Source organism: Alligator sinensis, unplaced genomic scaffold (genome assembly GCF_000455745.1).
Source record: "Alligator sinensis unplaced genomic scaffold, ASM45574v1 scaffold181_2, whole genome shotgun sequence".
Taxonomy (NCBI): domain Eukaryota; kingdom Metazoa; phylum Chordata; order Crocodylia; family Alligatoridae; genus Alligator; species Alligator sinensis.
The window spans coordinates 684,161-708,237 of NW_005842429.1; the positions used below are offsets into that span (position 1 = coordinate 684,161).

Below are 24,077 nucleotides of genomic sequence, written 5' to 3' on the forward strand. Positions count from 1 at the left end.
ACAATTTTGGTACTCACCAACAGCAGACAGTACACACAAGCACAGGGCACTATCATAATGGGGGTGACAGCTAAAGAAACACGTGTCACAAACAACGAGCGAGGAGCACAGATCTACACAGGAAACTATTTTGGTGCGCATCACTCCCACAATGCACCACACCAGTTGCATAAGAGTGAATTTACCTCGCATAAAACAAATTTTTGTTATAAAGAGGGTCATCACATAAGAGCAAATTCGCACATACAGAACTTGCTTAAAGCAAGGGAAAATTATACTCAGCGGTGAAAACATGAAAGCAATTGACACTGTTACTGAGCACTAAGACAGTGAACAGGATAATCTTCAATCCTAGTTTCATTTCACCTCCTTCCCTCCCCCCACCAAAAAAATTTTTAAGTACAGATTAAACTGAGAAGGCTGTGCATCAAAATTATCTACAGATGTAAATTTTTAGATATCTAAATTTGAAGCTCTCCCACAACGCTAGTCCTTGTATCTACTAGGAAGGATGAAAACATTTCCCTCATTGTTCTGTGAGTTGGTGGGTTTCCCATTGTAAGATCCTCTAGCTGTTTGGTCTCAAGTTGTCTGTTTCAGACATGGTGTTATGATACAGTCTTTACATGATCACATACATTTTTTTCCTCAGCCCCCTGCTTCATTCAGTGAACACCATGGGTGCAGTTTGCAGTAGGGTGGCATAGTGAAGGAGGCTTTTGTCTGTACAGCTACTATAAGGAAGGAGGTAGAAAATTATAAATTATATAAAACAGGGCTGGAAGGGACCACAGAAGATAATCTAGTCAAGACAGGCTTAAGAGAGATCATCCAGAACCATCCTAGATGAGTATTTGTCTAATTTGCACTTAAAAAAATATCACAAATGCAAACCCAGCAGCTCCTCTAGATATGCTTTGAAGAGACTAACTACCCTCATAACCAACTTAAATTTCCCTAAATGCAGTTTTAGACCTTTGTTCCCTGCTGACACAAAATAATGTATTACCGTCCTCTGTATACCACCCATCCTCAGGTATTTGAGGACTATTTATTTTTATCCCCCTAAGTCTTTTCTCCTTTAACCCAAATAACCCCATTTTTTCGGCCTTTCTTTGTAAATTATGTTTCCCAGACTTCTAGTCATTTTTGTTGCTCCCTGCTGGACTCGCAAATTGTAATTTGTCCATGTCTTTCTACAAGTACAGGACCCATAATTTGACTGTTCTCCAAGTGAGGCCTCACTAGTGCCAAAGAGTGAACAAATCGCTTCCTTTAATTTGCAAGCAACACGCCTGTTAATCCAGCTCAGTATATATAGTATTGGCTTTTTTTCAAATGAGAGCACTCTTGGCTCATATTCATCTTATGGTCCACTATAACTCGCATGTCCTTTTCTGCAGCCTAGCCAGTGATTCCCCAGTCTGTCTGCAGTAGCCCCATCCCAAACTCAAGATATTGCATTTGTCCTTGCTAATTTTGGACCATTTTTCCAATTTATCAAGGTAATTCTGAATCCTAATCCTACCCTCCACCCAGTCTGATGTCATCTGTAAATTTGCTACGTGTGCAGTCAGTTACATCCACGAGATGCCTCTCCATTATTAATGCATATATTGCACAATGCTGGACTGAGGTCAGACCCTCCCCTCTGTATCTCCTCCAATTAGACATTGAGGCTAGGGACAGAAATTAAACAAACTGGTGTTAAGTGATCAGAAACCAGTTCAAATCTGTAACAACAGAAGGTCAATACACATAAACCTCCTTCAAAATGTCTCATACTTCCAGTAGCCAGTCTAGTGCACCTGCAGAGGCTGATCTTAGTCTGACCTGTGGAGAAATGTAGCTCTTCCATTCTGGCACTGGCAGCATTTCCTATTCTGCAGTAACCATTCTACCCAAGACAACACACATCTGGAATCATTGCTTTTTCCATTCTGGCAATGGGCGTCCTGCTAGACAGCCTAATGTGCTTCTGTCAGGCTAGGATCCAACTAGTCTCACTCTGATTAGAGGCATCCTATTAGAATCCAGTTCACTGGGAAAAGGTGTCTACTAGTGGACCTGACAAAGCAGCACTGACTTCCTTGTAAAGAGCGAGGACTAGTGATGATAGTGCTTGTCCTGTATGCTTGTGAGACCTGGGTTTTAGGCCCACCTCAGGGAGCATTTGAACTTGTCTTTTTGTCCGGGACAATGCTGTAAGCACTAGGCCATGGACTAAGCAAAACTGAGAGCATCCTGAGCAATACATGCAGAAGATTGTGGCTGTTTGGCCCTTTAAAGCCCTCGCATGGGAGCACAAGATGGCCGAGAGTAAATGTGCAGCCCCTACAAATCCTGCTGTTTGAAAGGCTTTCAGCACGTGCACACCCTTACACACTCGCATTCTGTTCTATTTTGTGGTCATTGCAGGATTTAGATTCCATGAATTAAATGATGAGGGGGCACAAAGAAACATTGAATCTACCCATTCGGTGAATGAGATGTTTATTAAAATCTGATTATGTATGTAAAGACTGTATAATAAGTTAAAGTTGCTAGGTCATTTCCTGTTTTTAAGGCGTTGCAGCCTTAATATTTTTCTATGAACTTTTCTGGATGTAGGTCTATAAAGCAGTTGTACCTGAGAACACTATTTGCCTCAGTGATGTCTTGCTGTACTTCAAACGTCAACAGCTCAACAGTAAATGAAAGTACTGCAGTGATGCAAGTGGTGACCTCTTAAGTGCCTCTCATCTCCATATTTGCACTCTTTCTTGAGAAATTATAAGAAATAACTATTACATGATATATACCATATGTTCTTGCATACAACATGCCCTGGAATACAATGTGCATCTTGTTTTTGAAAGGCAGAATGAAGAAAAAAGCTACTTCCTTGTAGTAATTGAGTAACAGCAACTGGGAAGCCAAGCTTGCTCATTGTTTTGCTTCTTGCAAGTTGCATGCAGATTTTTATTTCATATTTGCCCATAGCTAGCAAAAACTTCTTACCATATTTCTTGCATAAAATACACACTTACATTTCCAGAAACTTTTTTTTGAGGAGGAAGTGTGTGTTGTATGTGAGAAAATATGGCTAGAGTTAAAACTTTGTTTCTTCCACACACTCATATGCTACATTTTGACTAAAATGTTGTCTCTAGTGTTTACAAGATCCTTGTTTTTTTGTTTGTTTCCACACTGTAAATTTAGTACGGATGATATACACAATCTTCAGCCTAGGCAGCAGTAACTCCGTAGCTATTCAGGGACATTAAAGCCAAGCAAACTAAAAAATAGAAAATTAAATAGTTATCTATTTAATAATTCCTTTTCAAGGTAGGCTACGCCTACTGTTTTTAAAAGGCTCCTATTGTGTATTGGGGCCACCTGTCAAACCATGCTTGAACTGTAGCTGGAAGAACTTGTCATGACAGAAGAAAAGATCTAACCAGGCAATTGTCCTGCAAACTCAAAAGCTCTGTTCAATATACATCAACTGCTCTTCAGAAAAAGGAATTACTTCTGTATGCGTAGAGCACTTTAGTTTGTAAAGCAATAAGTGAGCAACGTCCTTATTTTCTCCAAAAGTAAATGAAATTTGCGTGTGTGGTAAAAGCATGCTTTCCCTCAGCTGAACAGCTGGTCCAAAACCACTGTAGCTCTACTGAAGTCAGTGGAGCGCTAATATTTGGACCAGCTGGCCCTGTAGGCAGTTTTACAAATACTAAGATATTTTTGCCTGCAATGTTGTAGGTGGGAAAGGCAATGTCATCAAATGAAACAGCAGCATATGAAATCATGAGGAGTCTGGATGTGGATTATGTTTTAATTATTTTTGGTGGTGTGATCGGCTACTCTGGTGATGATATTAACAAGTTCTTGTGGATGGTGAGGATAGCGGAGGGAGAGCATCCCAAAGATATCCGGGTAAGTAGGGCTGTTAACAATATAAGCAGTGTGTTCCTAGCAGAATAAATTTGTTTGATCTATGGTTTGCTACCATATGGGAGTCTTATCTTTTTAATTAAACCAGCACTCTATTAGTGTGAGCTTAATACAAAGAGAAAAAAAGTATAATTTTTTGAGAGAATGTGTTAATTCATATGGTTTCAAGGGCTCTTTGCATTAGGATAGCAGTGCATCAGTTCATTGTCTTTCAGTATACATGGTTTTGAAGAGTTAGTCATTTCAAAATATCATGTTGCTGTGATACTGAAAAGTACAGGATATCTACATTGTGGAAGTATTTGACTACTATAGGGCAGAGAAGGGAATGTCTCTCTGATCTAAAACAAAATTATAAATTCTCCAGTCTTTGAATACTGTGCAAGAAGGCAAGCAAGCATTCAAAGCTTTTATAAGACTATCTTACAGAAACACTGAAGTGAGCAGATGCAAGGCATCAATCTGCTTGGTAATTAAAATTCTGCCCTGCACCAATGGACAAGAGCTGCATACTTTCGCTTGGCTACCTATTGTTTTACTCGGCTTACAATTAACTCTCCTAAACGTGTGATTGTGCATTTGAGGCACAGCACACTTATGAAGTTTATTGGGTACACCATCATATTTACTCCGAGGATAATTGTTTGAGTGACTGAAGCAGAAAATACTCTGTATATGCCTAAATTACACATTTTCGTATGATCAGTGTATCAGTATATTTTTCAAAGATCTGTTTTCTGTATAAGAGCTTGGTAAAAGAAACTCTCATCTATACCTGCATACAACACATGGATTTAGTAAGATTAATCTAGCTAAGGAGAGGGTGCAGGGGAAGGGGCATATTTTGATACAAGACAGAGTACAGGATAGCTACTGAAATGCTCCTGTGTGGGTCATACAACAGACTTAAAAACAATAAATAAAAGGCTGGCCTAAATGCCTGTTCTTAGCTTACATACTATGGTAGACCAGCTACAACGGCACATATTTAAGTAAAACTGATGACCCACAACCTTTGTGCCTTTACTTATAGCAGAGAGCACTGAGCATTGCTTTCTGTTTCAAGATCAACTTGAGCTTGTCTGGCATGTAGAAGTCAGTTCATCCACTGTATGAAGTTCATCACTTTGACTCCTAAGGCATCTATACATGCGACAGACCTCTGCTCCGACGCATGCTAATTAGCACATGTTGGAGCAGACTTGATTAAATCGAACAAGCTTTCGTTAAAAATTTTGAAGCACAGGATGCCGAATACGCATGATGCTGTGGGCATTTTAATTAGAGCAGCTCCACCTCTGAGCACATGCATACACGACAGAGGGAATAAAGTGACTTCATGTGCCTTATTACCAACTGACCCGTGTGCCTTTCTTCAGGAAAGCGACTACTTTACTCCCCAAGGAGAGTTCCGTGTAGACAAGGCAGGTTCTCCAACCTTACTGAACTGCCTCATGTATAAAATGTCCTATTACAGATTTGGAGAGATGCAGGTGAGTGGAATTTTTTTTACTTTACTGAATTTGAATTCAAAACAAGGCTAAGGAAATTGCTGATGTCATGATGTTTGGGGGTGGGACATGTGTGAGTTGACAGCTGTCATTCTGCTACTGCAGTGCTAAGAATTGTATTTATTTTAATTTGCAAAACTATTAGGGGTGTGTGAAACGGGCTGTATTCAATTTGGATTTAGCCTGAATTGGGGACAGTGATTTGATTAGTTGATTTGGATCACTGTCTCAATTCGATTCAGCCGAATCTGAAGATTCAATGCTGATTCAGAGAATCAGTGATTCGGCCATAGACACAGCTTTAAATGTTTTTTCTACGTACCTCGAGGTACCAGGCGCGGCTTGTGAATGCTGCGATGCTGGGGCGGATGGAGCATCCCACAGGAGCGCGGTGTGGGGCCCCCGCATGCTTGGCGGCACACCCAGAAGTGGATGGGAAGTGCTTCTGGTCCACTTCTGGGTCTGCTGCTGAGCGTGCGAGGACCCCTCCTCCCCCACTTCCATGGGATGCTGCATCTGCCCCAGCATCGCAGCATTCATGAGCCGCCTTGAGGTATGTAGAAAAAAGATTTAAAGCTGTGTCTGTCTGAATCGCCAAATCTTTATGAGGGCTCCAATTAGATTAGGAGAGATTAAAGGGTCTCCTGATTCAATTTGGACTCGGAGATTCAGCCGCCAAATCAAATCAGCAACCAAAGCTTCACACAGCCCTAAAAACTATCATCAGCCTTTTGCAGAAAGCCATTGCCACAAACTCGGGTCCATAATCTTTTATTTGCTCTAGCAGCACTAGGCTGTTGACTTGTATTTGGCTCAGTTTTGCTGCTGTGGCTTTGGGCATCATCGGTTACCTCAGGCAGACTTTCAGGGCACCTGTGCTGGAGCATGGCAATTGCTGTGCTCCAGCATCCCGTACTTAAAAATGGTGGCGGAGGCACTTGGCCTAAAGCTTGTCAAATAAGATTTAGTTGAAGTACTCCCACTGCCATTTTTAAGCACAGTGATGCTGATACAAGGCACAGTGATGCTTTGAGAGCTACTCTAAAGAGCCGTCCCTTCCTTATCCCTGGAGCACGTGTAAAAAGTGCCCTTGAATTCCATGGTGCATTATGAGCAGTTAACTTGCTAAAAAGTTGCACTTCAAGTTAGTCTTTTTATGCTGTAATTTTTCGTGTGTGTGAAACTGCATTTAAATATCTGCTTATTTTGGCACAAGCCAATTCACTGATCGCTATGCTAGCATGCGCATGTAGTAAAGATTATATTGGCAACATACAAAGACCTAAGGACAGTACCCAACTCAAAGGTATTATATTGATAGACCTCATTGAGATGGCATTTGTCATGAACAAAGGTTTTCCATGTATGGATAAATGGCAGTGATCTTAACTGTTTGTTCTTGCTTGCTTGTTCTACTCCTATTCCCCCCCGCCCCCTCCAGCCCCAACCCTTACCTGCCACTTTCCTTGACGTTTCTAAAACTTTCTTTTATATTCCCCTCTGGAAGACCCTTTCCATTTTTCATACCCAGCACCAAATGTACTTTTGTGGGTATGACTCAGTTCATCAGTGGAGCTTATACTTGCTTAACACCAAAAGAAAATTTAGTCTATACAGATGAGGAATGCTGGACACACACAGGTTCATTCTTGCATGCAGCACTTTACTGTAAAGAGATGAGAGAGGTGATCCATGTTTTCAAGATACTGCAAGCTTTTGGCATTAAACATTCATTTCTGAACAAAGAACCTGAGACTCTACCCTAATACTTCCTTACAGCATATGGCCCAACTGATGCACGCAAGTAGAAGTCATATTTGGATCTCTTTCCTTTCCAGCTGTTGAAGAAATTGGATTGCAAGCACTCCTTAAAGCTGTCAGTTTAAGATTTTTCTGAGAAGTAATTCATGTTGCAAAAAAACTAGTTTTGTTTTCTGCTAAAGGTCTTTAGAAACAGCTGAGGAAAAGTGTAGCACTGCTGAGTGTGCACTGTTGCATTCCATGTTTCTCCCAACCTCAAAGTAACGTGCAACTTTAATTTTATAGCTGGATTTTCGGACACCTCCAGGATTTGATCGCACTCGCAATGCTGAGATTGGCAACAAGGACATTAAATTTAAACACTTGGAGGAAGCCTTTACGTCAGAACACTGGCTTGTTAGAATATACAAAGTAAAAAAATTAGACAACAGAGAGACATTGGACCACAAACCTAGAGTAACCAACATTGTACCGAAACAGAAGTATTTGTCAAAGAAGGTGGGTTTCCAGTGAAGTAACTGAAAAGGGGCAACAGAACCTTTCATTTGTTTTTAACAATGAATCACATAGCTGGTGAATTATGTATTTCCACTAGTGAGATCTTTATGGATACAGTTCATATTAGTGTCCAATATCAGACCTGCCTGCTGGTAATTGTTAATTTACTGTCTGCTTAACTTATGAGCATGTGAAGATGCAAGTCTAGATTTTTAGGCAATAATGCTAACTGGAAATAGACATGTCACTGGCTGTTACAAATCTTAAGAATCTTCATGTAACTGGAAGTATAAAGTACATCAATCAATTCATGTTTTAGTAACTATGGCTCACTAAGTAAAATATAATGTGGCAGTTGCTTTCTGAACCTGTTTGAAAATAGTGATGCCTAGAAGTTTAAAAATGACATTTTTGTATAAAATAAATTAAAACTGAACCTTTTGTTGACGGAACTTAGTGTCTGGCTTCTTACTCTCTGAATTCATCTCACCTAATGTTCCATTTTTTTATGCATTTCAGAATGCCTTGGTGTGCTCCTTCATTCAGTATTAAGCAGTAGAAAGGAAGGAGGGGGATGTGGAGGGGGCCAAAAGAAAGAAAAAACATATGTGCACCTTCAAAGCAGAAATGACCCCTGTTAATGTCATGATTATTGTGTGTAAATGCAGGAATTCATCCTGAGTAGGAGTCTAGAATAATGTCAAATGAACAACTTATTTACCTGTACTAAAGCGCAGTGTATAACGTGAGGTTATGGATAGTCCTTAACAGTGGCCCTTAACCAAGGTGCCTTGAGATCCTCTCAAGGGTGCCACACAGTGTTAGCTCTATTAGGTGTGCAAACATGATTCACCAGATAAACCCAGAGATTTTCAAAAAGGAATCTGTAGTGTTAAAAACAAACTGACCTGTTGTGGGCTTCCTAAGCTCTTTGCATCAGAAAAGTTGATCTAGTATGCCCCTGTATAGACTGCAAAACAGATTTTATGGTAGGAAATGTAAAAGGTGCTTGGTATTAGCCAAGTTAGGCTGTGACTAAGCTTGCGGAGTATTCTCTTCAAGTCACTTCACTTATACTGATTAATTTGTCATTTAAAGGTAAGTTAAACTTGTGGAGTAAACATCTCTAGTGGTAAGCAGAAACCTGTTCTGAATTGACACTTCCAATTTTTTATTGTACGACTTAAAAATGGAAGAGGCCAGGCATAGTTTGCCCTCCAAACATCAAGGTGCAGGTTTTAATGCTGACATGCTTTTTCCCTGCAGCTTTGTGTCATCTTATGCGAGAGCAACATGGCTAAGTTTTTTTTATTAATAACAGATACATTAGCAAACAACATTTTGAAAGCTGGTAAAACTAAAAACTTCAGCTTAAGACGGGATGGGTTAAAGTCAACTGGTCAGCATTTAGATAGGATACGTGCCAGTTTCTGTAAGACAACATTTACCCCATTAATTATCAGTAAATCAGACTGTTGGTGTGCAACATTTCATCCTAAAACAGAGTTTAAGTGTATGGTAAGTGTAATGTGTGTGTGGTTTTTAGGTCTACAAGTTTTGCAGGAATTGTATTCTTACCCAGCCTCCAGCTAGCAGTTATTCTGTGCACTTACACTCTTGTAAATGCGACCTGCACCAGCGACCAGTTGTTTATGCACTGTTCCACTGCTGGGCTAGGTAGTCACCGATCAGTGATGAATTAAATACCTGTTTTCACTGATACCACACTTGCCAGTTTTGCCCTACCACTTCTTAAATAGATAGTTGTTTGTTGGCATTGGAGTGTAGCCTGCCAATGCACGTGGCAAAAATAAACCCCATGGAAAATAAACTGTACTTTATGTATGCTAACTCTAGACAAATATTATATTCAGTAAGACTGCTTATACTTATTTGTAACTAACTACTACATTAAAAGGAGGCTGGAGAGCATTAATCAGTCTGGGAACTTTATTTATAAAAACTTGAAATTTTCTTTTCTTTCATCCTAAAAGCTAGGATATTAAATGTAAAATTAAAGTGGCCAGATGATGCCATTAAATGAGGGATGAGGCCTGAGTCTAGCTTGAAAGCTTGCTGTGGCTAGATAAAAAGCTTGGACTCTTCGCTTTGAAATAGTCATGTTAATCCTTGAAAACACCTAGGTTCTCTTAAGTCTGTTTTCAGATCTTGATATTTGCTTTAAGCAAACACATCAATAAGATATAGGAAGAGTTCTCGGTCTAGTAAGAGCCTGGATTTGTGTTTATTCTACTCTAATTCAGAACATTGGAGTATTAGTGTTAGGATAGAAAAGGCTGAACCTATTTTCTGATCCTCAGATCTCTGGAAGTTTTTACTTCCAAGATTGAAACCAGTAATCTCCGCTTCGCTAGGTCATGTTGCTCCTTGTATGATACCAGAGCTGAAGTTAGGGTGACTTTATTAAACTGCTTCTGCATAAGCACTGCTCTGGAAACAAACCTGTACATGATGCACTTGCAGAAGTGGGTTTTTGTATAACTTAGAAAATGGATGTGTTGGGAAGTGTAAAAGGCGATGGGGCAATTAAGATTGTATCTTGAGTTGATGCTAGTTTAATTATCTTAACTCTAAAATAAATGGACAGTAGTAGTGGCAGACTACTATCTAAATGTATCTTAAATAAGTCCAAGCATCGTGCAATTAAATGCACAAACGTGGGAAAGACTAAAGCATTATAGCTAACTAATCCAATGTATTTTTTTTTCTTTTTAGACCGCCAAAAGGAAGCGTGGCTACATTAAGAATAAACTAACTTTAAAGAAAGGCAAGAGACCCAACAGGAAGACAGTTTAAACACACTGTTCTGATTGCTAATACGAAGCAGTTGTCCTTGAGATAACCAGTCTTTGCCTTTAGCTCAAGTCATGTTTCACAGCAACATGAGGGTACAGAACCATCATTGGTCCAGATAATTGTACAAATTTTTCAGGCAATGTCTGATCAAAAATATTGGCTTATTGAGAACAGCTGTTTTAGATTTGTAATGTGAAGCAAGACAGAGCTGCTGTCCAAGTCTAGCAGCAGATTTTTTTTATTGGTACATATTATCCTTCAAATCTGTTGAGAATTTGGACTGACTGCACCAAAGAACCCTCTAATTTGGTCCTTGGCACATGCATACTTGTCAATTTTTTTTTTCTCTTTTGGAAAAAACTTATATCAGCAAAATAGCAATACGTTAACTGGAATGGTAAAAGGACTGTGGCTTGTGAAAAGACTGGTTTTGCAACATGACATTTTAAACAATTGAGAGATGAGGAATGTGGATCTTTGAAATTCAGCTATTAGAAAGCAGACTTTCTCCCTGGATTGACATGGAATCATTTAAATGTACTTTTTCCTCTTGCTGAAGTTAGTTTTGGACTGGACTGTAAAGGCAAGCTGCCATCTTGCAAACTATCATGGGACTGACTGCCAATTGGATGATGCGGCTTTATAATGCAGTTCAAATTGGAGAAGCTGCTGTGGGTTTTAGGAGGGGGCTTGGTTGGTTGGTTTGTTTGAAGTGATTGCAGCATTGCTGTTTCATACAGCCAGATCTTGCACACTTTAGGAATAAGGGCTAAATTTGTATCCTCATGAAAATCTGAAGCGACAGTAATGAATGCTATTGAGCACCAGAGCAATTGCTGTTTCAGAATAGAAGTTAAACTAGTTTTGGTTAAATGTTTACCTGGTAAAGAAAACAAGTGTAGCCTGCTGAAGGGGGGGGGGGGAAGGAAAAGAAAAAAAAAAAAAGACTTGACAAGTATACAAAATCTCTTTTCTGTGGCTATTAGGAGAGGCCAGAGGGTTTTGCAAACCTCAGCCTGCCTCCTTGGAAGGGGCAGGAGAGGGTTTCTGGAAATGATTAATCTGTTTTTCTGCATTTTATTTTTAGAGTGCTTTATCAGTTGAAAAGCTTCTGCTTTAGTGCTATTTGCTTTGTCTGTCTTTTATACTTTTTTTTTTTTTAAAAGGTGACAGTTTTGTCAAATTAAATGCACTAAAATATAAATGGAGATTGAACATGTTCACTTTCCAGCTATAGGAAACTTTATACAGACTTGAAAATTTTTGTTAGTTCTTTTAATAAAGTGAAAGAAGGGGTTTTGCAGTTTGTTTTCCTGCCACAGGATGTAACTTTTTATAAGAACTTACGCCAAACATCTTGGTGTAAAATGCAGAATAGTATGTACCTTTCATGAAGAAAATGTAAATTTGGAATGTTCCGTGAAAATGTTACTGCTGACTTCTTTCCCAAGGTGTAGAATATTTTTTGATTTATAAACTCATTTTTTTACCCTATTGGTTCTTTTACAGACCAATATTACAGCTGCAACATTTTCACACAAGTAACTTGATCTGGATTTCTGACCCATCATTTTGAGATTTCATTTTACTTTGTTGCTTTAAAGCTCAGTGCAGATGAGTTGTTGACTGTAGGGGGAAATAAAGTTAATTCAAGTTTTGTGTTAAAGGTGTCTTGTCATTCTTCAAGCTGGTTGTAAATAAGCAGAATTGTGGTCCTTGAGAAACGTAAGTCACTGAACAAGGTGAACTGTTTCATTTTCTTTCCACAAAGCTAATACTTCACTGTGAAGCTGCAGCAGCCCCTACTGTCTTCAGCCACCAAGTTCCACATTTAACTTCCTGTGATGGAAGGAGTGGGTGGTTACTAATCTTCAGAGAGCAGCTGGCATCTTGCCCCACAGATGGCTATAGCAATGAATCTCATTTGCAGATTGCAAAGTTCAAGGCATACATTGTCTAAAAATAAGTTAGTCAGTGACACGAAGCAGTCTGAGAAGACCCTGTATTTGGTCTCCTCAACTTTGTTCTAGTGTATGCCTGGACCTCCAGGTCAGATCTTGATGTCTACAGGCAAAAGCAACTGAACTTACCACTGCAGTACCAGCAGCAAAGGATGTTGTAATCTTATAGCAAATAATGTATTTAGCTTTTCTTCTGGCATTTCTGTTGGAAGTAAAGTTTTCCCAGCTGGAGAGCTGCTTCTGTTACTTTCCCTGACCAAATCTTCAGGAGTGACAGCCACAAACATGATCTGAAAGAGATTCCAAGCGAGTCTCAACATCACAGTTCAAGATTTAGCAGCACAATATTATAGCTGCATCTAGGCCTTTCCATCTAACCATCAGCAATTGGGCAGGGTGGGACCCCTCAATGTTTAGCATATGGCCGAAAACAAGCAGAGGAGAGAATTTAGTGGAAGACTGAATTCAAAACAGGTACAGAGAAGGAGCCTCCCTGCTTCTTCAGAGCTTCCTCACATCAACGATTTGAAATGAAAACTACCCAGGGTACCTAGGCTAAGAATCAGTGTCCTTCATCTAGGCTACGAATCAGTGTTCAACCAGCTGACATTGGGTGAGGAAAGAGCACCCAATGTGCTCAGGATTCCTCAAAGCCTGGAGACTGGTTACAAGGCCAGACTTCCTTACACCAGAAGTGTTGTTCTCAGCCCCATGATTCTTTACTAGTGTAACTGGAGTACACTGCACCAAAAGAGCCTATACTTTCAGCATGAGAGAGGTGTGTAATCTAAGCCAGGTTGTGGACTTTGACCACTATCATCATCCATCCACCTCCCTGTTTGTAGTACATGAATGGCAAAGGAAAACTTTGGTGCTTAACCAGGCATGCAGTAAGACTAGCAGTTTTTTGCTTCGGTACCTACTGGTGACCATAATTCAGTTGGCTGATTATGGTTGAGTTGATACCTGTCATGCTTTTTCACTTGGAAGTCCCACCCAGATTCTATAGCAGGCAAATTGCTCCTGCTTAACAGACAACACAGGTTTCCCTTGCTTTATGCTGCACACGCGTTCCTGGAAAATGGCGCATAACTCAAGTTCACATAAAAGGAACTCACTTTACAATGTAACAAATAGGGATATGTTCCACAACCTCAGTTGTGCTGGCCCCTAGACCTATTTCTACCACTTTTACAAGACAATTTTGGTGCTCACCAGCAGCAGAGAAGGGTAGGAGATAAGCTAGTGGGATCCATAGAAGCCATAATGGGGATAGCAACTACAGAAACACGTGTCACAGACGAGCAAGGAGACTATTTTGGCGCACATCGCTCCCACAATGCACCACACAAAGCAGCTGGCTGTGGGCTTCCACCACACCGATCGCATAAGTGTGAATTTACCTAGCATATAACGAATTTTTGGTATAAAAAGGGTCATCACATAGGAGCAAATTTGCACATACAGAACCTGCATAAAGTGAGGGAAGCCTGGACAGGCAGTCCTTGGACTTACGACACATATGGTTCCTGGAAACAGCATCTTAAGTGGAAATGTTGCAACTCGGAACCAATTTTCCCATAGGAAACAATGTTATAAAAATGGGGGGGACTGGTTCCTGAACCAAAGCCTAATACCCTGTTTTCACCAAAAATAACCCAGAATTTTGTAGTCAGTCAATTATAGATGAGTAATATAGCTACATTAATGCATTTATATTGTAAATAACAATTGTATTGATTTGGAAGGACTTCTTTGACATGACTTTGCTGGACTTTTTGAAGGGTTGTTGGCTGGAGTCTTCTCAGGAGTCTTGGCTACAGGTTTTTCTGGAGTCTTGTCTGCTTTCTTAAGGAAAATGTCCAAGGAAGTTTGGACAGATGTTCTCCAGGGAGATGGGCGACACAGCGACTTGTTCGCTGGCATGGTGTCTTATCAGATCAAGTGTTGTAAAGTCAAAACTGATGTCAGAAAGCTGAAACAGGGTGTCAGTTTAGAAATGTAAGTGTGCAAAGTTGCAAGTCAAAACGTTGCAAGTCGAGGACTGCCTATACTAAGTATGTCAGGACCTTATGACAGGCGTTTTGAAGTGCTTGTCCCATCTATTTTAAGTGGACACTCTGTAACATCACATGTCAATTTGACACCCTATCCAATATGTAAATTCGCAAGTAAAAGCCCTGAATAGGCGTGCCCTGTGTTCAGTTCTGTTGTTACAATCGATTTGCACATTTTGTAACTTCCAAGACAAGTTATCCTAGTCTTGAGATGAAGACAGTGCCAGGTCTGTCACCTGTTCAGGTTAATCCTTAGAAACAATTTAAAGGATTCCTCAGCCCCCAAGTCTGCTGCAGGTGATGGTCTGAACATCAGCTCCAAAGAAATATCAGCATCCCCATGAAAACATGGCAGTGTTAAACTGATAATGGTGACCATAGATATATTCTTACATGCATGTAGGCAAAGGCATGTGCCCTTCTAAACAAACCAAGTACAATGAAAGCAGTGTCTTTTATGTCCTGATACTTAAAATATCTCCAGACAGTATGCTCATGTTGCTCCTCTTCCAAATGTTTTCTACATCAGTTGCACAGAACACTGAGCAAATGCAGAAGATGGTAATAGTGGTGCCATCAGACTTGTGGACTTAACTTGTGGTTAAGTCCACAAGCAGCTGTAACATTAATATCCTCATTGAATATCACTGTGAGGACAGCATTAAGGCCTATAGTTTAAGTCTGGACCTTTGTACCAAAAGGTACAGAATTTGAGGCACATCCGTCTTCACAAAAGAGCAGTAGCAAATCTGTACCATATTCTTGCTATCTTATCTACTGCCAATTTCATTTTCTGGTTCTCTTGCACGAGCATGTGGCAGTGGTATATAAACCTGAATGGCCTTCAGCAAAACTATCATACTAGGTTTCATAAATTCCCTCAGAGATATCTTGCAGATATTGCTGTAATCTAGGCCCAAAATGTGTTGAAGTCATTGTATTACACTTGTCAGAATCCACTGGTCATAAGAATATCAATTTCTGTCACTAGAGCTGCTTTTTGCATGTTTCATCTGCAAAATGTCATGCACTCTTTGGTATAGAAGGAATAAATCATTTTCAGGAAGTCAAGACTATACACTGGCACTGGAATTTCTGCCTGCTGATCAGCATTGTTAACTGGTCAATTAGGTCATGCATCCCAGTCCAAGAGTGCCATCTCCAGTCCTCTGCACAGACCACACATTCTTCCTTACCTGCAGTTATCTAGTGCTGCCACAGTCAAACTTTCCAGCCTCTCCATGTGCCGCGATCCAATTTAAACAAAGCTTACCTGGTTGGATATTGTCTTGTCTGCTGAAAAACAGGATTCAAGTGACAGCAGCTCATGCATCAAAACTGATCACGTAACACGTAGTTGAAGGTTATAGAGAAGTGTTGTACATGTGTACAAAGGACATCCAGATTTGAGCAAATGGTGCCATTTTAACATAATGGAAAGAGAAAAGGCATCCACCACTAATTCAAATAATCATTTATTGACAGTGTTGTCAGTTTGTAGTTTTAATTCACAATTATGAAAGGAAGGCTAATCAGAAGTGACTGCCAGATTTCAAAATTTTAAACAATAAAAGGTAGAAATCTTTTTGAACAGTTATACCGTAAAGAAAAGTTTGCATAGGTTCTACAGGTGTGCACAAAAAATTAGATCTGAAGTACATCAAGATTTACATTACAATTCAAAGTGTACACTGGCTATTCAAAAAGAAAGTATCCACTTGGAAGTGCCAGACACCTGTTGAAACAAGCTATAGAATAAGGCTTGTTTACTGCTCAATCTTCAAAATCCTCTTCTACAGTATCCTCGTATAATATATGGAATATTTTTTTCTGATAAAAATATGCAAGACACTTATCCAATCTCCCTTTTGGGATATGTTGATGATTCAGATCTTTCAAGCAAAAGTATTTGACCTGCCTTACAGGATTGATTTGTGGTGGGAAGGAGGCGGAGAGAGAAGAGAGAGCATAGCATAGTAACATCAGCAGTCTTCACAGCCTTGAAAGCAAAAGGATTTATTTGAACACGAATAGAATGTTGTCATCATGCACTAACCACCATGCAGAGAAGAAAATCCCTAAATTAGAAGTGCAAAATTATTTCAACTCCTCTTCCAAACAGCGACAGAATCTTTCTAGTATGGATAGTCATGAGCAAAGCTGAGGCAGACCTTAACTTTTGAAAAAATGTGGAAGGTTTGATGTTGCCAGTTCTTTGGTAAGGGTGAAAGCTACGATTTTGAGAAAAGTAGACTATGATTCTGATCTATTTGATTTTGTACTTTAGAATGCCCCTTGTAATGATACCATCTTCTAACTCTGTAATGTTTCAGTTACTTACCAGACTAACCTCTTTAAAACAAGAGTGGATCCAATATGTACGGGTTCCTGGAGACCATGAATAATATACATCCTCCTGAAGATACTTGTTAGTTCAGTTCTTACCATTTTGACATAATTACAGAGTGTTAACTTAGCCTAAAAATAGAATTTTCCTTACAAAACAGTGTTTCTTAAAACTTGGCCTGTACATTCTACAATTATTAATAGGTTTCAATATGTGTAAGAAAGACCCTAGCCTTTCACATGCTGAAATAAGTATATACAGGCAAATATAAAGTAATTTAATTGGGGGGAGAGGGACGGGGAGGAAGGGGACCACACCTGATTAAGAATCTGAAGCGCAAAATTGAAAGATCCTGTAAATTAAATGCCAGTTCCAAATGACCAATTAATGGTGCTTTCCATTACCGATCAGTAACCTTAACAGCCACCAAAAAAAACAAACAAGAAACCTTGTAAAATGCAGATGTGTACGAACAGATACGAGCAATACTTCAATCTGAATATATTTGTCTAGTATCTGGAAAGTGTGAGCAATTGTATTAAGAATGTAGGCAAAAGGCACAAAATTAATATTCCATAAAGTCAGGCATTCATGCTAGTGTGTTAGAGATACCGTGATGTTTTTAAGGAGCACTGTAAATAAAAAAAAAAAAGCACTGAGCAGAAGCCAATCTGGTGTCAATCTCGCAAAAATCAACACATCTCACTTTTACAGATAGAGAATGAAATGCAACTAAACTTTAATACATTGGTTTTTGAAGTTTACTTTCTTATCATCACAGTGGTTACCTTACAAAGTAAAATCAACTATAGATTTTTACATTGCAAAACATTATGGCCCCACAATTTTTAATTACTGAAGCCCTTATTCACCATAGAGAAGTAAGTTCCCACATCATTTTTTTTTGGCGTAATAGATGTTTTTTATTAGACAGCTAGACATAAGTTCGCTTTGAGAAAGCAATCAACTGAACCAAAAGGGAGAGAGACCGGAGAATAAATACAGAACTGCTTGGAGCTTTAACACAAAACTAATGGACTTTCAAGTAAGTCGGCCCAACAACACCGGCCTTCCCCACCATAACCACTGCCACAGACAGACACTCAACCATTTCCAGGGTCAATGGGTTGAAAAATGGGCACGCAAAATATTACGCATCTCTCTGGAACACAAACTAACAGGACACCTAGGACTGGAATGAACAGATTTCTTATGATATTGCTGCTTTTTATAAGGTGGCAGAAAATGCACATTTATAAGTGACAGGAAGTCATGCTAGTAAACCAATATCCCCGAAGAGAACGTTGGTCAATGCATCATTCTTATGTGAAATTTTGAATTATTTAGCCATTGTTCAGACTCACCAATGGCCTGTGGGGGACAAGTCACATTTTATAAGTGCAAAACATTTTTGGCAAAAGTGAAAAATAGAAAACCTTAAACTGTACTAATAAAAAAGTATTCTGAATACCAACACAAGGCCTGATCCTGCAAGCACACCACAGGGAACCCTCATTGACTTCAGTGAGAGCTCTGTGTACTACCACTTAAAGGAAAAGGTCTTGAATCACTGTTAGTGTGTATAATATATATATATCTATATATCTATATCTCAATACATAGTATGTGTGTGTACTCACACACACATACAAAATGGCTCTAGATTAAAACTTGAGCTTGTAGCTATTTTGAGATGCATCATTCACAGTATATAGCTTCCCACTTGTATCTTGTTATAACTGGACTTATGACACCTGAAGGTTATATACTGCATCATTTTAATGCCTCTAAGATGGTTTTGTTATGAGACAACAGTGCACTTTGTCTTGTCAATGGGACTTCCAGAGGGGATTGAAGTATATCCAACCATCGCCCTGTAAGAAAATTAGGGAGATTTTACAAATGAACTGTTAATATTTTACACACACACACACACACACACACACACACACACACACACAGCCACACCCCAAAAATATTCAGCACAAGTTAAATTTAACAATATCAGCTACAAAAATAATCACACTGATGTCTGAAAATACTGTACATACTAGAATGACTATATTCAGGATGCCTAAAACAGAAAAGTATAAGAGAGCAGTCAGATTTTCCCTTGCTGAAGAGGCTGTTACAACCACCAAGGGCAGATCAACTTTAAAAGTTAGTTGAAAGGGCTATTATTAGAAAAGCAGATTTTAAAACTGGCCTGAATATATATTTTTTAGTTTTAAAGAAACAGTGGATTATTAAACATCCAGGTATGCCAAGTAGACCTGGTTCGAAACATCTTGCTTCAACCTCCATAATAATGGAAAAAGGCCCAAACATTTTGGGTCATATCCTACCCTCCATCCACAGAAAATGTTTCACTGATCGTAGTGACTGCAGGCAAAGCTGGAGGTTAACATTTTATGTAGAGATGATATTTCATGAAGTAACTGTTGATTAAATTACCTCCAAAGTAATTATTGGAGGTTGGCCTTGAATTTGTCCCTTTCCCACTGCCACATCAGGGAAAATACATCTGGGAGGCAAGCCTCTTTGCCTTCTGCCCTCCTCTAACCCCTTCCCCCTGCAGCACCTCATTCCTTCAATGTCAGGCTTTGTTCTCCATGAGCACATGCAAGTGAAGGGCATATCTGAAAACACCGACCTCGAAATAAACAAACTTGTAGTAATCTGCATATAGGCAAATTACAGGCACCCAAACACTTAGTTCATCAAGAATTGATACATTTTCCCTTTTTTGAAACTGCTGCAAGTTTTAACATAGCTACTCCATAAACACACTTTTAAGAAGTACTTTTGTACCTACTTATATATAGTACAGACTGTGTGGTATTAGTCCAAACCCCAAAGGCTCACAACTTACCATATAGTTCACTGGCTAGGCCAGAGCAGAGTCAACTGTGTTTCGTCATGGGGACCCCATAGCTCAGCACAGCTCAGTACTTGTGCATGCTCCAGATATCAACCCCCTTCATCTTAACTTTCAGATTGAACCCCCCCCCCCCCCCAACACACTAAGGATCCATGTGCTAATTAGCCCCCACTGGAACCAAATGTTCTTGTCACAAGTCCTGGGATCCTCCTAAAATGTATATGCAGATGAGGTAGGCAACCTGGTCTGGCTCCACTTCATAGAGACTGGGGTTAAGCTTGTTTGCAACAGGCTGAGAGAGGGGGCAACAGAGGGATTTTGGGTGAACTGTTTGAGGCCCCCTGATGTTTGCCAGATATTTAAGGCTAGTGAAAAAATAAGAATCACTGGAAATGGGAAAGAAAGATGCAGCTCAGCTGTGGGAGTGAAAAGGAAGTTGAAATGTATTCAATGTTGTGGCTCACCGTGACTTGAAAGAGAGAGTTGGCGCTGAGGGGGACTGCACACAGTGGGCACTCCTATATATTTTATTCAGAAGGGCTGCACTAACCTGTCCTTGTGATACATTCCCACCAGTACATATGCCCAATATGGGCCATGTGAGAAAAAAAAAAGGGTTTTATAGTCATACTTAGTGTTGGCTGCATTTAATCAACTTCATAGTTGGTTTCCACTTCTGAGCACATGTTGCTTTTGGCAGCAGTTTAAAGGATAGACAATGTATTTAATGAGGTTTCCTTTTATGTGAATCTAAGATGAGGGGTGGGGCTTTTTCCCATTGCTGACTCAGGGTGGGGCGGGGTATGGGGGAAACTCATCCTGTATTCAAGTAAATATAGTATGTGGAGAATCCCAAAAGTTGCTAATACTGGCAGTGAAACCCAGCACTGAGCAATAAAAGGCCTGTGAATTGCTTCTTGCTGCTCCCACTGTGCAAACATGTTGCATGCAAGTGATTTTATATACATAAACAGTTCCCATAGATTTCAAAGATACTATTCATACGCAGAAGCACTGCAGTACTGCACCTATGCTGGCATCTGTTGCAGTGCTTGGTTGGTGTCTGAAATGACAGCCATGTAGCTACAAGTAATCGTTTTAGAAAAAGCCAAGTAGGAAGAAGGGTTTCTACGCATTGCTAAAAATAGTATTCTAAGCGTTATTCTCTATCAGATCCATTATTTCTAGGAAGTGACAGGTTTTTTCTAAAAATCTCTACCGTTCTTTCATGTAGCTGTTTTAACATTGAACTCCTTTGGGTTTCTGTATGCTAGCAGAACAGTAATAAACAATCAGCACTGCTCAGACTATATAAAGGAAATTACTAACAGGATACCAAATGCTCACGAAGTAGAAACTAAACCAAAACATCTATTTTAGTTAGGCATCTAAAGCCATGTGTAGATGCCTCTCATATACACTGATAGTCAAATTCCTGGCTGATTATTCTCAGCTCCCATTCACTTCAATTTACTGGCTGCCAGGTTAATGGATAGCTAGCACTGCAGAGAATCAAAGCTACTTATTTAATGGCCAAAAATCTAAACAAAGGCTAAGCAACCATTCTTCAACATCTGGGCTTACCTACCTCCAACTAAAGGCAGGGTGAAGGAAAATGAACAATGGTTACAAATTCTATTTTTAAGAGCCAAAGTTTGGAAAGATCACTGCATTTCTAGCCACATGATCACCATGTTATATAAAAAAATTAAAAAAAAAAAATCAAAAGCTGATTCTCACTGTTTGCACTAACACACTTCCAATAGACAAGAGGCTCCATTACACTCTATCTTAGTCTCAAAATAGCAAAGAAATGCTTTGTGGGATTCACATTACCTCTCTGGTAAAGTATTTTGGTTTCCAAAGAGCATTAATAGCCACACGCTGCCCCTCCTCTACTCGCTGCCTCTCCTCAAGGCGGTGCTTGTGCTCTGTTGCTGCATCAATATTGCCTTCTTTCAGACAACTGGTAACGTGCTGCCAAAGATGCCTGAGTGATCGATTACAGACAACACACAGACAAGATTGAATTAGAGCTCCTCAGACCCAACAAAGCTCTTGGTAGGGTAAATGTATAGTGGAAACTTGCTCATCCTCTTTACTAGAAGAGTGGTGCATTCTCCATTCACTACTCTACTTGTGCCATTATCTAATATTCTTAATTATCACCATCTAATCAATCATTTTCATTACACTTTAGATACCAACAACAGATACAAACAACTACTACTACTACTTGTGATTTAATGTATTGCTTATATTACTTAAGCTTAAAATAATTTCCTGTAGAACCCTCCCCCCATCCCACCACCACCTTTTTAGCAAGCGGAGGTTCTTACAATCCACCCCATCAAACCATGGGTCAAATTTCCAGAAGGGTTCTGCTCCCACTCTCTCACTTTATTTAAATGCCTGAATGGGAGCTGCTGAGTTTTCAGTTCTTGAAAATTTGGCCTTAATATCTGCTAATCATTACAGAGTTTTGATGGCTACTTTTTCCAGATCTGGTATAGATTTATAAGGACACATTAGACCCATTGGCACACTTAGCAGAGGAAGGGCAATGCAGTCTTTTTGCATCAATATTACTTTAAAATGCTTTTATTTCTAAACAATTTTATTAAAAGAAAAAGAGAAAAATATTGATGACAATCTCTACTAGGGTACTAGAACCCCAGAGGTCCCTTCCAGTGTTGTATTCTTACACTTCTTGCAACTGTTTTCAGTTAGAATCAAATTTGGCCCTCACGTTTGATAATATCCACATAAAATGTCCCTCAATAGCATGGCAACCAAATATTACATAGAAAGATTGTGTGATGTGCAAAAAACATTGACTAAAAGCTGTCATAACATTTTAATGTAATTTTCAATAGCGTTAAAGTGAGCATTTTATTTTAAAAGCAGTAACAGTAAGTGTTCAGAGACTGAATGGTAATAATATACTTGCTGGGGTCATAAACATAAAACAAGCACCAGGGAATTATGGGCTTCTCTCCCTCACAAATTTTCCTTTGGGGAAATATTAAAACAGAAATAACATTTTAAAAGTACAGCTTATTGGCTCTGGAAAGATCCATGTATCCATCCAGAACTATATAATGCAAGGGGTACACTTGGTCATAAAGCTTGCTTACTGTTTTTATCTCATCCTCATAATCAGAATAGTATCATGCCCATATTCTCACCTTGATTCCAATGGTCCTTGTTTCACTATTGGTCTAATCTTTTTTGGGATAACTGGCAGTTTGGTGGTGTCAATCACTTTGGTTTCTCCATTGCTGTATGTAAATTCCAGCATGCCATTCCACTCCCCTTGTGCCTTACAAACAATGGTACCGGTGGGATTGTGTTTCACTTCTGCTGTAACCCTGATTAAAGCAAGACAAACATGGTAAAATATGCAGGTTATTTTTTTGCAACACATCAGAAAGGTTATCAGTCACTAGGGTTCCAAATTAATTTTCAAAGTTCAAGTATATTCTTGCATTAATCGAAGTAAAAAACAGGAATCTGATTTCTGTCCCTTAAAAAAAAAAAAAAAAAAAAAAAAAAAAAAAGCACACGCAAAAAAAAAAACCCAAGCACAGGCCTCACATGGTAAAGCTATGCTGATATTTCAGCCATACCTTCTAATATTTTTCCTCCTCCTCTTCCAGATATAAGTGAACTCAGTTGAATTAAGAAACAGTCAGAGGTTTTCTGCTGTAACTGAATTTTGTTGCTTTGGTGTGGTTATGCAAGAGACCCTTAATATTACATTAAAGGGATGTCAAGATTGAAAAGCACAAAGCCTGACCTACCAGTACCTTAGTATTATTATAGCCAGGTGAGAAAAGTGAATGCTACTCTGGTGTAAATATTTATCCCATTGGCTGCTAGGGACCTGGCTTACAAGCCAGAGAGGGATCATGCTCTGAAATGGTCCCTGCAGACAAACAGCTGCTGGAAGATTTGGGATTTATTTTGTAAACAACTAGCAAATACACCAGAGGTAATTTTGGCTCTCTGCCTTCTGTTAGTAGAGCAAACCAGACATCTGAAAATGCACCTTACAAAACTTCCCAATTTCCCCTGCTCGATGGTCTCCACCTACTCCACAGCACCTGACAATACCACTGTGCACAAATGGTCAGTGCTGATATTTTTGGCAACAGTCAGCCATTTGCACTTGTGTTTTCTGTAGGTATACAAGAGCATGTAGATGGAATTAAACAAAAAAGAACCTGCACAAAATGCCCCAGCCCAATAGGCTTCAGAATCCTATCAACATTATGATCTATTCACAGGAGAGCCAAGAGGGAAAGA

At 39.4% G+C, this 24,077-nt stretch overlaps 2 protein-coding genes across 2 annotated transcripts in view; one reads left to right on the plus strand and one right to left on the minus strand.

Annotated features, from left to right (window-relative positions):
• The window catches only part of STT3B (STT3B, catalytic subunit of the oligosaccharyltransferase complex), a 55,193-nt gene extending 43,004 nt beyond the window's left edge, over positions 1–12,189 (plus strand). The window contains exons 12-15 of the mRNA XM_006030206.1: positions 3,745–3,918; positions 5,316–5,429; positions 7,494–7,706; positions 10,443–12,189. Of these exons, the coding sequence (XP_006030268.1) occupies positions 3,745–3,918; positions 5,316–5,429; positions 7,494–7,706; positions 10,443–10,523 (582 nt within the window). The 3' untranslated portion in view covers positions 10,524–12,189. The remainder of the gene's footprint in view (positions 1–3,744; positions 3,919–5,315; positions 5,430–7,493; positions 7,707–10,442) is intronic.
• Positions 12,190–16,024: 3,835 nt separating this feature from the next.
• The window catches only part of OSBPL10 (oxysterol binding protein like 10), a 175,187-nt gene continuing 167,134 nt past the window's right edge, over positions 16,025–24,077 (minus strand). The window contains exons 10-12 of the mRNA XM_006030210.3: positions 22,958–23,140; positions 21,606–21,759; positions 16,025–18,762 (exon numbers count right to left, since the gene is read on the minus strand). Of these exons, the coding sequence (XP_006030272.1) occupies positions 18,718–18,762; positions 21,606–21,759; positions 22,958–23,140 (382 nt within the window). The 3' untranslated portion in view covers positions 16,025–18,717. The remainder of the gene's footprint in view (positions 18,763–21,605; positions 21,760–22,957; positions 23,141–24,077) is intronic.